This window comes from Malurus melanocephalus, unplaced genomic scaffold (assembly GCF_030028575.1).
Source record: "Malurus melanocephalus ecotype Western Australia unplaced genomic scaffold, MMel_1.1 scaffold_14, whole genome shotgun sequence".
NCBI classification, from domain to species: Eukaryota; Metazoa; Chordata; class Aves; order Passeriformes; family Maluridae; genus Malurus; species Malurus melanocephalus.
In genome coordinates this window covers 4,496,118-4,510,778 of record NW_026623246.1, presented here as the reverse complement: position 1 = coordinate 4,510,778, position 14,661 = coordinate 4,496,118, and the positions used below count along the sequence as shown (strand labels likewise).

Sequence of the window (14,661 nt, the reverse complement as noted above, 5' to 3'; positions counted from 1 at the left end):
ATTTGAAGTGACTAGAAAAATTATCATGCAAAATTGTCTCAAAACAAGTGAAATAAAAAGTGCAGCTAAAGGTACATGTGAAGGCAATGTGCTCGCTCTGCAGAGCTCCCAGGAGGACCCCGGTGTCCCTTGGGGTGCAGGTCTGGCAGATCCATCCTTCTCCACACATGAGGACATGGGAATGTGATGAGACYTTACAGGACTGTGTTCTGAGTTCCGTCTCACTTCTCTGAAAACTCTTTCTGTTCAAATTCTATTTTTCCTGGTACAGGTGGTTCTCTACTTCCATTAAATAACAGAAGTGAGAASAGATTTTTGTCAAGTTGAAAATAGGTAATCTGAAGTGGGGCTGGTTGAAATGTTTTATTACCAGTTGCTTTTCTTACTAAAATACGCCTTCCCAAAAAATAAATTCTTTCCATTATGACTACATTTTTATCTTGATTTATCTTGATCTTATGTGCTCTTTTTCTAAAGCCCATTGAGCCTTTTTCTCCTCTTTTACCCCATACACCTTTTCCCAACTACAAAGATATTGTTATCTTTCTTAGTGAAAGAGCTGTGTGGAAAAACTGAAGTGCTGATTTTCAGGAATTTTATCTCAATTAAAGTTTACTTTTAAGGAATAGAATACAGAGATTCTTCTTTCTGTCCTTGAGGCTGAGCGACAGCAAGATGTTTGGCTCTTCTGTTGAGAGGCAGAAGCTGGACTTGCCAGTCCCAAGACACTGACATTARGAGTTGCAGAAAAGAGTGAAACTGCATTTCATTGAGATGGTTAATCCTAATACTGTTCACACCTGGAAGAGGCCTACTGGGGACTAAAGAATGGGCACAAAGGCAACTGGAAGGAGTCCCCGGAACCCTGAGTTAGTACCCTGAAGCAATAGTTTCATATGTTATTTATTTTCTGGATAATAAATTCAGGGACTGGTTAGGACTGCTACCCAGGAGAAGGGAAATGTCCCTTGGCTTTAATTTCATTATTGTTGGTTGAGGTACAAAATTCAAGCAACTCATTCCCAGATAACTGCAGGGATTATTATCCCTTTATTTCTAGGGAGAAAGAGTTGTACCCCTTTTGAACATTTCTCTGCAAAATAATGAAGAGGAAATTGTGTGKCCTGCTCAACCTTTCATCACACTGACACACATTTTTAACCTATTTGAATAATGGTCTCCTAATAGAATATAGATTGCAAACACAGAAATATTCATAGCAAAGGCCAGTTTTCCAAAGACAGGCCTATGAGCTGCCACTTAAACTGTATTGACAAATTGTAAGAATTTTCTGGCATTTGAAGGTTTTGTGCAGTATTACTAAACCAAATAAATATAATCCTCATGTCCTTTAACTTCCCTTTCAAGCCTTTGAAGAATACTTACATGAAGGTCATTTTTTTTTCCTCTTACTAATTATAGCTGAGCTCAAACAGAATATAATTATTAGATTTACTTGCTACTTGAAAAAAAAAAATCAGGAAAAGCAAAGGCCATCAATCAAAGCAATTTCATTAGAAGTGCACAAGATGTCAGGCATCCAAGAAATCCCCAAATACTTTATTTTTCAATCCACGTGGCCCTTGATTCTTTCTGTTATACAAGTGATGAAACCTGTTAGGATATATCATGASGAAGGTCAGGTGTTCTGCATTCAGAAACACAGGCACAGCTGCATCGAAGTCGCACTACACCACCTGCAAGACAGACACCGGAGACAACGGTATTTGCTGGTAAAGAACCCTCACAATAAAAATGGTTAATGCCCCAGGGACATCTTTTCTTATAAGGGCAGAAATTCCTTCCTTGGGGCCATACTGCTTAGACCAAGATAACCTGCTTCTCATCAAACAGTGGTGAATATATACATGAATGAAAATCAGTAATGAGGCAAATATCACCTAAGTTCACTTTCAGTCTATTCACAGCTTTATGGTTAATTTAAAAGATGAATGTGTACAATGGCAACCATCAAAAATCTGGATCACTTGAAGTGCTGGTTTCACTAGGTTAGGCATTCAATTAACACAGAAATTAAATGAAGATCCAAAGACATCACTGGCAAGAATAAAATGCACTCTAATATTGATAGTTGCTTAATCACCAAGATATTTAATGGAATACACAAAAAATCTGAGAGAATAGGAAGCAAAATTTCAGAAGCAGGAGGTGGAGCTCAGTATGTTCCCCTGTTTAGTTTACAAATAGCTTCAGAATACCTGAAATGAATTTCAGCTTTGTTATTCAACATGACCTCACCCATTACAGAAAATAACACCAAGCTCATYAAAATTGTCTGTATAAATTGTAGTTCAATCACACAGAAATAAATAGTTTATGGTAAAATACAGGATAAAAAACCCAACCTGACTGCAAAGCTCAAGATCCATAATATCTCATAGGAAACAAACTGAGAACAATGTAAGAAGGGTTAGAACAAATCTGATAAAGGTAAAAAAAATCTTATTATTCTTTTGACTTAGAAGGCAAATGATCTACAGATGAAGATCATGATATTAATATCAGATCAGTCAGAACCTCATAATTCTGAACATTTTAAATCCAGCTTCAGTTTATTTTATTCTCTTTTACTTTACAAGAGCCTCTGCAAACTAATACTTTATGATTGGATCCAAGAAACCCTGATCCCAAAAAWGGTGAGATTTTTCAGCTCTTCAGAATTTATTATGCTAAGTAATATGTCATTAAGTTTAGATCATGCAATATATGCTTCACTGGAAATAAAAGCACATTTGTCTTTGAAGGAAATATGGCTCTGTATAACTTAATCTGAATTCCTGAAAGACCCAGCCCCAGGGAAGCTTCMAGTTAGTACTGACCCTGCCCAAGGAGAAAATGAACATGGCTGTGCCATCTGCATAAAGTTAAGTGTTTAAGACAAGGGACAGCATATGGAYAAGGGCAGATCAGTAGAACAATGGAACAACAAGGCAATACCACTTTTTAGAACTAGCAATCAGTAGTCCCAGACTGTCAGTTTCCCACTCTAAGTCACATACTTTGTCAGCACTTGAATCTGAGGATACAATATGGAGAGCCAGCACCAAGCATGAGGAAAGCATGAAAGGAATAAGAAGTGTTTTTTGGAAAAGCTAACCGGACGAGGCTGGTGTTAACACCTGTGCATCAAAGAAATGGCATTAGGAGAGAGAAAAAAGCTCATGTGGGAGTTGAAAAAAACAGATACACAGCTCATGTATGATGTCAAGAGGGAGATGCAAGAGGACAACACAAAGAGGCAGAGCAGCAAATGATGYGCAGCATCACTCAGAGCACACAGGAGCTGGCCCTGACTGCAGCTGCCAAGGCCACCTGAAAGGACACTACAGTAGTCAAGACACAAARCACCACGCTGGGACAATAAATTTAGGACTGCAGACTAGCAGGAAACATGCATTAAGAGGAAGCTCAGAAGGAGTTCAGTGAGGCTCAGACATAGCTGGAGGCACAGCGAGCTCCAGAGCCCAAAATGACGTTTGGGAACAAGCAGGTTGCTACAGTAACTAAGGAAGCAGAGCTGGGATGTCCTAGAGGGAAGCAGGAGGAGATCAAGGCTTCTTTTCTGCTACATTGAAGTTGATGAGAAGATGTCAGAGAAAAATGTMATTGTTTTGCTCCAGACAGGGGGAGGCATGGCTGGGACAAGGAAGGCAGAAAGCAATCTGACTGTGTTCATGGCACAAAGTCCTTACAAGAAGCTGACAAGTATGAGCCTGCTCCTAAAAACCTTCAACTTTCACCCAAAGAAAKGAAGAAAAGAATGAAGAACAGGCATATGTTTTAGTCTGAGTGATCTGTGTTCAGCCTGTACCACATGATACAGTCAAACCCAACGAAACAAACAAACAAAATGCTAAAACCAGCACAAAGTTTCTCTGAACATTCTATCATTAACTAAAAGTTTTGCAGTAACAAATATTCAGAAAAAATGCAAGACTTTTCCTAGAATAACATTTCCAATACAGTTTTATTTCTACTATCTGAAAGTTCTCAAGCTACATTTCTTTTCTCTTTTTCTCTTTTCTTCTCTCTGAATAAAACTTCTAAAAAATCCCTATTTTCTCACCTTCATAAGAGCTTCTCCTTAGTTAAAACTGGTTTTTCAACATCAAAATGGGGTCCTACTATTAATCCCTTAAAACAAGCCCCTTCTGCTTCAGATAGAAGTCTGCTCTTGGAGAGGAAGGCATGCCAAAGACCTCATGCAAGCCACCAGGGACTTTGCTATTGCTRTTGATTGTACAAGGAAGGTTCACAGCAGGATACAACTCCAAGACAAATAKCAGGATAAATAAATAATGTCGCTCTTATTCTGCTGACATGATAGGAAGTCTCTTCCCAGCAAATCTGTAAATGCCCATTGACGAACCCAAACTAAACTTCAGATAAATGCAACTGCCCTGATGTTGTTGCATCAAAGCATCAGTGGGGAAAGCTTATTATCATGTGACAAACCATTTGGCCTACTCTATATATACCCTAAAAGGGCTATAAATACAAGACTCAGCAGGAATCAGAGAGGAACAGGCAAGCAAAAGTCTTAGCAGTYTGTTCAATTTAATTTGTGACTCTGAAACAACTTTGGAAAAACTTCTACATGCTATAACAGTTGTCATTGTTGGGAAATACTTGCTGGAATTCAAGAATTCAATTACTTAATTCTTCATAGGYTGGTTTTTAAGTGAAATCATAGTGTAATAGAATTAAACAAATACATGCTTTCAGGGCTACAACAGTTTTATCTTTGGTGACAGCTATATTCTTGGCATGAAACCAATGAACATATTCATATCTAGATATTTATTTTCTTCACATTTCAGTCTTTATTAGGAAGTTCCTGTATTTTATTTTTCCATTCACAAGTACTTCATGCCTCTGAACTGTGCATTAGAATGCAAATATAAACTGCTGTGAAACCTTTGGCCTCATGAAGTGAATACATATAATATCCTGCAAACACAGGACAAACCCACCACTGCAGCCACACRTGCCAACGCCTGCTGTCCTTGGGAACTCCAGCAGCCACTCCCTCCTCCCTGACACTCACCTGCTGCTGCAGGGTAACAGCCCCTCCACTTCTTATCTTYCCAAAATGGCACTCTTAAATTATTTATGCAGGACTCAAGGAAGTACAGCATCCCTAAAGGCACATCTTTAGCTACACAGAAAAATTGGAAGGGACATGCAAATAACGGAAATGCAAATTCCACTAAAAACAACCATTTTTAAAACAACATCAGCAATGTCTTTAAAGCTGCACAACTGAAGACTACAGTAAACTTCCYGAGGAATCACAAGAAACTAGGCTGTCATCCTAGCATAGGATGAGAAAGAATGTGTATGTGCTGAGTGAACTATCAGGTATGCCCACCAGTACAGCGTGTAAAGGCAGCTGCTCTATCTGTGCAAGATCTCTCCTCTCTATCAAGTTTCCACTTCAGCTGAAATGTCAGAAATTGTTGTCTAGGGAGAAAAAAAGCAGAATGTGCATCAAAGATGAAAGGAATCCAGGCATAAGCACATCAAGATGCCACTGTGGAGTCAGGAAAAGGGAAAAAGGATTGGCTGATTTACATTAGAAAAAGAGGTATGTTTGCAAAGCCAGCATGCTTTAATATTTAAAGATGTAAAGATGCATCAATAGCCCATGATTACCTCACTCTGAATTACTGCCTCCTATCATGGCTGCAGTAAGGGAGAAAAGACATTCTTGATTTCTCAGTATTAGAAAGGGGAACTACAGCATAAATTTGCATGTTGCCTTTCCATCTACGTGCAGTTTTGTGCAGTTTAAAATTGCACTGTTTAGGGACTATCTTCACAGTTTTCAAATCATATTTAGCAGAACACTTGAATATATTTACACTAAATTGAAAAATGGGATAGTGGTGGCAGAGCATATCTAGCCACCCTGAACTCCAAACTGAAAATCTGTATTCAACAGAATAAAAACCATATAAAAACAATCTGCAGCTACTATTTGCCACATTTCCCTCAAGAGAAGTAAAATTATTAATTCCTGTTGATTAGTCATGTGGTCCTGTTAACTGTATTTCCCTTGATCAGTGTTCAAGATGTGTATTTTCCTCCTCTCATTAAAAATATTTGCATTCTTGTATTTCCAACAGTTCTTGAGAGTTCACCAATTGCGGGTAGGGAGGAGGGGAAGACCAGTACAACAAAAGGTCATTTAGTTAAAAATTTCCAATAGTTGGGATTGGGAAATATTTGGAAATGGTCTTGAATGGGACAAAGCCCTTCATTCCAGTGGGCTCTCTAACAGTCCTTCATCATTGTTAATGCCATATGACACCACCATTCCAAATTTCTGTTGAACTCTAAGCATTTTGCCCATTCTTTTTCAGAGCTGAAAACAACTCTTCTCAAGAGTGCTCCTTGCTACCAATTTTACCTTGATATGCTGGATTTACATCCAGAGATGCTGGCCACAGGTGCATCAGGAAGATGGAATGACTGGATCCCCACACTCGCCCTCGACTCACCTGTTTTCAGAACCTGGCAGCACAAAAAGGTGGTGACATGCAGGCAAAGTAGTTTGGCTTTAGTGCAGCTACTCTGAAGCCTTTAGCATTGATCTGAATGAGAATTCCCAGCAAACAAGACCCTTCTGAAAAATTCTAGCGTGAGTCAAGGCTGGCAGCACATTCTCATCTCTCCTTCATCCTAAAGTAGCAATTAGTCTCTTCCACTCTATGGCTGAGATCAACTTCTCTGAGCTCCTTGCCAGTAGAGGTTCTTGGCATTTCTTAARGGCACTTCCAATTCCTCACAGCAGTTGTATCCTACCTGAGAGCTCCCCGTTTGAGCTGGTAGGCTGCTATCCAAAGGTCACTTATTTTCAGCTCTTCTTTCTGATTCATTTGAAAAGGMAGCCTCATAACTGATGAGCCCTTTAAGTTCTTTGCAGGTACTGTCCTTCCACAGTCCAGTACTTTTATAAAAATATTACAACACAGCTGGTTTTCTTTCTAAGGGTCTGGTAGATTTTTAGCCCTATGTTAAGTATAAAAAAAAAAAAAAGAATCTGATTTTTATTTACAGTTATTTAAATGTCCAGTTTCTTTCTGGTAGCTTTGCTACCCTTACACTACATGTGATCAATATTGCAGTTGGTCACTTCCTGTTTGAGCTCTCCATTGGTCCACATAGCACTACTCACACAGATGAATTCTCCTATTTTCTGATGCTTTTTCTTACAAAATGACTGTTCAGCTTCTCACTTTTGAGAATATGTTTTAACATCCATGATTTCTGCCCTTGTCTAACCAGCTATTTCTGTTTGCTCCGCCTCATACTTTCTGGATGTGTTTTTTTTTGTAGTGATGTTTGCATTATTCAATCAATAATAATGCCACAGCACAGAAAGATGTTTGCTAGTATCACTTTGAACTGTTTTGTTCCTTAAGTTGTCCAACTCAAATTATGTTTTGCACCTCTGTATACAGCCATGAAAATCTGACTTCGTAGGACTGGAAATGGTTCTGCAAGATCCTCTCGTACTCGTACTCAGTCAAAGCCTTTGAAAACCAAAGAAATGAGAGGAGCCAATTCCTTCACAGACTCCTCTGATTGCTAAGACAGATAAGGCCATCAAAAGCACTGAGCCATTCCTTGTTTTGCATCCAGTGTCCCTTTACTTCTCTGACACTGCAGAAGCCTCACCATCTTCCCAGGTAAGATTCAGAAAAATCACTCTGCCACAGAAGTCTAATAGAATTCCAACATTTCAACCATTGAGGAAAAAAATCTCTTTTTCCCAGGCTTCATCACACAAGTCCCTCAGTTTCATTAAACTGGTGCTGTCAGGCTTTCTGATGGCATTTCACAAATTTTCGTCTCCCTTGAGTTTTTCAGGCTCTTGCACCTTGTGTCAATGCCAGGGCCATGGTTTACAGCTTTCACTACTGATCCGCATGAGGGCTGTCCAGAGTAAAGACCTCTTTGAAGTGATCCACACATCTGATTTCCCTTCTGTATTAGCTTTGAATAATTCTTCCTCTTTTCTCTTTGTCTGGCACATTTCCCCCATTTGCTCTCCTGCTGAAATGCTTCATCTTTTCCCATTATAGCAGTAACATCTCTACTTTATCTGTTCTATTTTTCATCTTTTTCTGTCTTTCCCTACAAAGCAGGAAACCTAGTGGTTTAGCTTCTGCTACTCGTTCTGTGCCTTCTTCCAAATTTCTTTTATTCTTATCAGTTTGGAGTTCTTTCTTCTTTGGCAAAGCGCCACATCTTCTGCCTGTGACTTCCTCCAGTTATGACTCCTGCAGTTTAATAACATTGCTRCTGAGCTGATCTCAGGGCTGCTGAGTCACTTTCACCTGCGTTTGACAAAGCCTCAAATGAATTCCTCAGCATCGATCTGAACTTTGTCACAGTATCTTTTTGCCACAATATCTTTTTGCCATTCCATTTTGCTCTTTTGGCCAATTTCAACTGCTGTTTGAAGTCACAATTTTGCCATTACATTTATGAGTTGGCAATAGTCAGATTGGTCAGTGGCACCAGCAGTTTGGACCAACTGTATATTGGATGAACAAGTTGAATTTTGTTTTGTCACCTATCAAATGTGCAAGTCTACATGAGTAACTACAAGGTTTTCAAGAAGAGACATGAAATCTAACTTAATGACTCTTTGCCAAGAGAACAAAAGATTTTCTGATTGAGACTCCAGAGTCCTGCCTCACTTCATGGCCTGTGCTGCATTATTAAAAAAAGCAGAGTGATCCTTCCCTACCTATCCTCACAAGTTTCCAACAATAAAATCATGGCCTTTAAGCACCACATGTTTCACCAAAACCACTGTCTTTAAACACCCTAGAAATATAGAAATATATATAAAATTATATAGAAATATCCTGCATGATTCCTTCCTATTTGAATTGCTTTATACTTTGGGATCATGATACTCTTTGCCAATGAGTGACATAAAGCAACTAAAAATTGTGCAATGCAGCTACTTCATTTTTTAAAAACATTTGAGAGATACCTTGATCCTTAATCCCTCTGGCGATACCATAAGAGGAACCATGAATATGTATGTGTTCATACATCAACATCTCCCTGCTGTACATGATTTTGTACCATATTTCCTGCCCTGTCTTTTCCTCTGTCATCCCTTGGTTATCTACAAAGAGTGCAGCTCACCTAACCCCTTAAGATCATAATTTTTAAGAGCTTTTGGTGGAAGACCTTGGAAGAAGTACTCTCACAGCCACATGCTCATAGTCTTCCTTCACAGAGCTACAAACACATTTGTAGGGTATCACATTCTCACAAAAGCCCACTTCCCACACTTGCCCATGGACCCAATAGTACTATTATTTACTGCCATTACTCTGAATTTGCAAGTATGTGAGTTGGATCTACTCATCTTTAGCTCCTGTCACTATTAGGGGAGTCTTTATAAACACAGATGTCACATTTCCTATCTTCCATTGCTTCTAATGCTATTAATGTAAACTTATTCTACAGTTAATAGATCAGCAATTTTCTAGACAAAAGTCTCAAGAGGATTCTTTAGAGGAACCTTAAGAAGTTCTAGAAGAACAGATGCAGAACTTCAAAGACTTGTAAAAGTTCCTCTAAAGAGAAGCCTGGTTTGTAAAAGCCAGTCATCTGGCTTGCTAGGACCTTTGCCTATTTATTACATGCATTTTGTCAAGACCTTTCACTTGTGGGAACTCACGAGCTGRTATTTACCAGGTTCTTGTAGGGTCTTATTATGACAGCCCAGGTCAGTAATAAAGATCATGATAAAATGAAAGCTCTTTCATCACATTTTGACAGGAATGCTTGGGCAGTAAATGTCTCAAAGGTCCCTGTTCTCATTGCCACTCTCTGTGGTACTGCAGCAGTCCATCTTTTGCCTGTGGCTGGTCTTTCAGTAACTGCCTTGGATCTCACACATATTCTGCACTTTTGACAAAACTAGGCTGATGGCAATTTTCCATCATAACTACTGCTTGGTCCTATACCTCTGAATAACTGAGGTATTTCTTCACTTCCCTAAAACACTTATGATCTGCATCTGTTCTTACTGGTATGTTGATTTTTTTAGGACAAAAGTCATCACTGCTGTCATAATCTAAAGGATGCCTATGGGCCTTTATCCTTTTTGTGAATTATTATACTCACAATATCACTGCCAAAGAGCCTGGAGTGTTTCATCCCAAGTGCTTTCTGCTGGCAGACTGTAACTTTTCAGGACGTTAGCTTTTTGAAGGTAGGCTTTACCGGCAGCCCCCCCTGAAATACAAGCACTGAGAAGTCTTCTGAAGCCACTTTTAGTAAAGAGGTAACCTGATCCCACTTGCCTTCAGATTTTACTGATCAACAGCCGGATCAAAATGCCACATAACTACTCTTCTTCCCGCACTGAAAAGGCCTTAATTTAACATCTTTTATCCTCAACCCCCATCTCTTGCTCCCTTAAACACTCTGAAGTTTGCTTCTTGATATAGCAGCAATACACCATTCTTTCTGTGAAAGCGTTGCATTAAAAACTATTTTTTGCAACCATTTGAATGTTGTAGTGCTATCCGTGGGAGAGGATCCAAAGAAATTCTCTTCTCTGACACCCACACAGCACAATGGAAATGAGCAGTTTAACACAGCAATTTTAATCACCGACACATATACCAATCTAATTGTGGTTTGCTTTACTAACAGTCAGAAAATCTCAAAAAGGCAGATGTTTTGAATATACTTCAATATGTGTTCTTTCATTTTTTATGATTTTACCTCCTTGGCAGAGAGTACATGGTAACCTACTAGTTTTCTTCCTTCACTCCAAATTTCTGTCATTATCCAGTCTAACCAGCAGTTTTCTTATGCAAATACTCATTGTTCTCAGTAAGTTTGCCCTTCATACAACTTCTCATTTCATGGTAAACACACACGATCTTTACCATGGTGTACCAGCAAGATAAAGAACACTAAAGGAATATCCAAGAAAAACTCAACTGAAGGACATGAAAAGCAATGAAAAATCTATCAGTTTTTATTCCTTGAAAACATCAATCATAATGGAAAGGTTTGTTAATGACCACGTAATTTTTTTTGGTCTTATGTTTCCTTCCCTCTTCCTTGTGAGATACAYGTTTAGAGAAAAGTCAACTTTATTGTAAGGTACCAAAATTGTAATTGAATCCATCTCTGGCCAACTGAATGAACTGCAATGTCTCAAAGGCATCAGTTCTCTTTCTGAGAAAAAGARTGCTGTGTTTTATGCCTGGTTCTCACTCACTCAGATGTCATGATTTCTAATAGGAAGAGGGAATCTGGAAAAAAATAAGCTCAGACTTTTTCTTAATGACAGAATCAATGAAAGATGTGTATATGCCTCTTTAGTATTGCTTTGGTAGTAAAGATTCAGATCCCATGTTTTTCTTTACTCATAGACTACTTTGGAGAAATGATYAATCATCACAAAAATGAAAATGTGCTTTTCATTACTAGCAGGTTTTGGGAAACCCAAGATTTCTGGATCATGTCTAAGATATACCTTTCTTTTTACTGTGGCAGACACGTGTATCAGAACACATGCAAGTGTACAAGTGCAAGAGTGCACACAGTTTTACRCATGTCTGATCTCAAGCTATTTGTGAGAAAACATAAAAAAATCTTATAAAACAGTATTTCAGTGTGTAAAAAAGAAGTCAAGCCCAACCTGCAATACCTGCACATCACTTTGAAGGTTTAGAAACAGTTTTCACTCAGAAGTAATGCTTCTTTCATGATGCTGTCTATGACATTAAAAGTGAGTAATTTTACCAGATTAAAACCTCACAAAAATGGAATGAAGTTCTTCTGCTAAGTTAATGTCAAGCAACTAAACAGATGCCTRCAACAAACTTTTTATAACAAAAAACTTTGTGAATACAATTAAGTCTGCAATTTGAATCATTTAATGCAATGTCATTAAATACAAAGACACTGTCAGAAAAAGAAGAGGGGGGAAAAAAGGAATGTTACTGCTTGTTCTGTGATTTCCTGCCAGGATATTAAAGTCTTTCAAAATGAGCCACACATTTGTAACACAGACACTGCAGGACCAGGAAGACTGTGAGATCAAGTGTTCCAAAAACCAAAATGGAAATACTTATCTAGTTATAGAAAGTGGATAAAGCTATTAATTTCAATAATATAGCATACTGTGTGCACACCTACGTCTCCCAAATGTAGGCTGTGAATGTATGACAGCTTCAATTAATTTCTTTTTAGTAAATTTGAAGTTTCAGAGGATATTCTGCATTTACTGAGGCAGCAGTGACATTCCATGAGACGTTACCAGATTTTCAGTGAGGTAAAAGGAGAATGTTCATTAGCTTAGTACACAAATGCTGCACCAGCRATTTCCAGACACTCCTTAATATACTCATGCTTTAGTGAAAAAGATAATAATCTTTAACCATAGAATCACATTTAAACTCTCTAGGAACTAGAATTATTCAGAAAGATTTCTCTTTGCTGTAATTATTTCCCATCTAGTCTCTCAAATATATTGAAACCAAACATCAWTCCCAGTAGTGGTAAAACAGGCTTTCAAGATCCCAAATTTCTGAAATCCCCATGTCCCCTTAGATACGTGCATAATTGGCCTGATTTTCCAAAATTACTTTGAACATAATAGTTTCCTTGATTTTTGCTGAACATCTACAAATGTAAGCATATTTCACTGGAAGACACAAATTGCTCAGCTTCTTTCCTTTTTTTTGTTTTTTTCCAAAACTATATAAACAGTTTAGGAAAACATTCCCATTTGGAAATCCCATCCTCYCCTTGAGCTGAGCTCCCTGCCTGAGAAACTGACTCTAAACAGGGAGCTATACACCCGAGATAAATGAGTGTGCACCACCCAGCGAGCAGGAACATCGAAGGAGAACAGCGGTTTACCTTTGCCTTGCGGAAATGGTAGACCACCAGCATGCTTATGAAATCCAGCAGCATACAGAGCGTTTGGAAGGAGATGATCGCCAGCCGTAAGTATTTGTCCTCCTGTGCATAGCAGGGAGTGTCATCTGTGCAGAAAGAACATCCTTCTCTGCAGGGTAGGCAGGTGTAGATTTCCTCCGACAATTCACCACCAGAAAAGCGATTTTCTGCGTCCTTTTCTGAAARTATCAGAAGAGCAAGGGGAGACACCTTTAGTTGTACAGGATGGGGAGTTCATCACTGGTCCTCTGTTGGGCTTCCTTTACCTCCGTTCTCTGTCATTAGGTTACAAAATAGCTTGGCCAGTTCTGCTTTCTCACTGAAATATCCTTTGTAACATTCAGAAAACGCAGACCAATCTAGACTTGAGAGAAAGTGAGCTTATCAATTGAGCTTTTATTTCATTGAGCTCATCAAATGCTTTCCTGTTGTATTTAAAGTGGGAGAAATCTGCACAGGAGATTCTATGAAGAAGAATTTTGAATGGGGGAAAAATCACATGAAATATTTGGGAATAAGGAAAGGATTTTACACAGACACATGAAGGGCAGACACATTAACTACCTAATGTTTGTAGTACAAGGTCTGATCCCATTTCAGWTTGTTCCTCAACTTTATAAAAATGCTATCTAGTGAATTAATGAGCTTCAAATAAGATAAACCCCTTCTTAATTAACATTTGTTCAACATGCTGTCGCAGGATTGCACTACTCTGACCCCAAAGCAAAACCAGTGCACTCAAGACTAAGTATAATTTTCAATTATTCACACAAGCACACCAAGAGGAAAACCTATTGGAAAGTTAATATTTTGTCAAGGAAAATCAATGACTCTTGAGCTGACATCTCATCCATCAAAGTGAATCCATCAACAACATGCACAGAAGAATTCCTAATTTTTCTGATCCATGACACTTGCCCATAACCCCCTGTAAGGCTGCATACCCTACAGGTAATGAATAGTGAAAGAGAAAAGGGGCAAAAAAAAATTGTTAAATGAAAGGAAAAAATTGTTTTGTTGAAATGTATATGACAGGCAAGTCCGCCTTAGGAGCTCACAATAACAAGAGAATGTGGCTGAAGGCAAATCAACGGTGGGTTAAAATGTGTGATAACTCCTCCCATATTTCACAGTTCTAGAAAATTGCTTCAATTTGTTTGATCAAAACTCTCCCTGTSAGTGAAAGTAGTGAATCATGCATTGCTGAGTCCAAGGCACAGCCTATTCCACCTGCACTGCACATGCACACAGGCTTATGCAACTCTCTCCAGACTTCTAGCTTGAAACAACTGAAGCAGAAGGTTATCTACAAGGGTAATTACTTCTTGCYTTCTCAAATCTTTGGATTTGCAGGAGCAGTCATCTGCTACCAGGCAAAGCCTGGGAAAGGGACAGAGGCCACATACCCAGGTCTGTTTATCTGGCTGCTTGTTCAAGCAGCCCCATGTTCCTTGTCCTCAGTGTAGGATACTTCACTCCCACATYCCATAGTGAGAAGAGAACAGGATGGTATTTCTCATTATGATTGTGAATTTCTCTTTGGAGCTTTATTCTAAACTAATATGCTGGAAACCTGAATATAACAGAGTAGTGCTGACTCATGCTGGAAGTCAGATTTTTAGATACAAGGAGTCAGCAAGAAGGGATCTCATGCTTTTTTGACCCAGACTGTGAGGCAGA

General features: G+C 38.7%; 1 protein-coding gene across 1 annotated transcript in view; it reads right to left on the bottom strand.

Moving 5' to 3' along the window:
• The window catches only part of GPR158 (G protein-coupled receptor 158), a 179,281-nt gene that overhangs the window by 82,335 nt on the left and 82,285 nt on the right, over positions 1 to 14,661 (bottom strand). Inside the window, exon 4 of the mRNA XM_057384046.1 lies at positions 12,943 to 13,160. Coding sequence (XP_057240029.1) covers positions 12,943 to 13,160 — 218 coding nt within the window. The remainder of the gene's footprint in view (positions 1 to 12,942; positions 13,161 to 14,661) is intronic.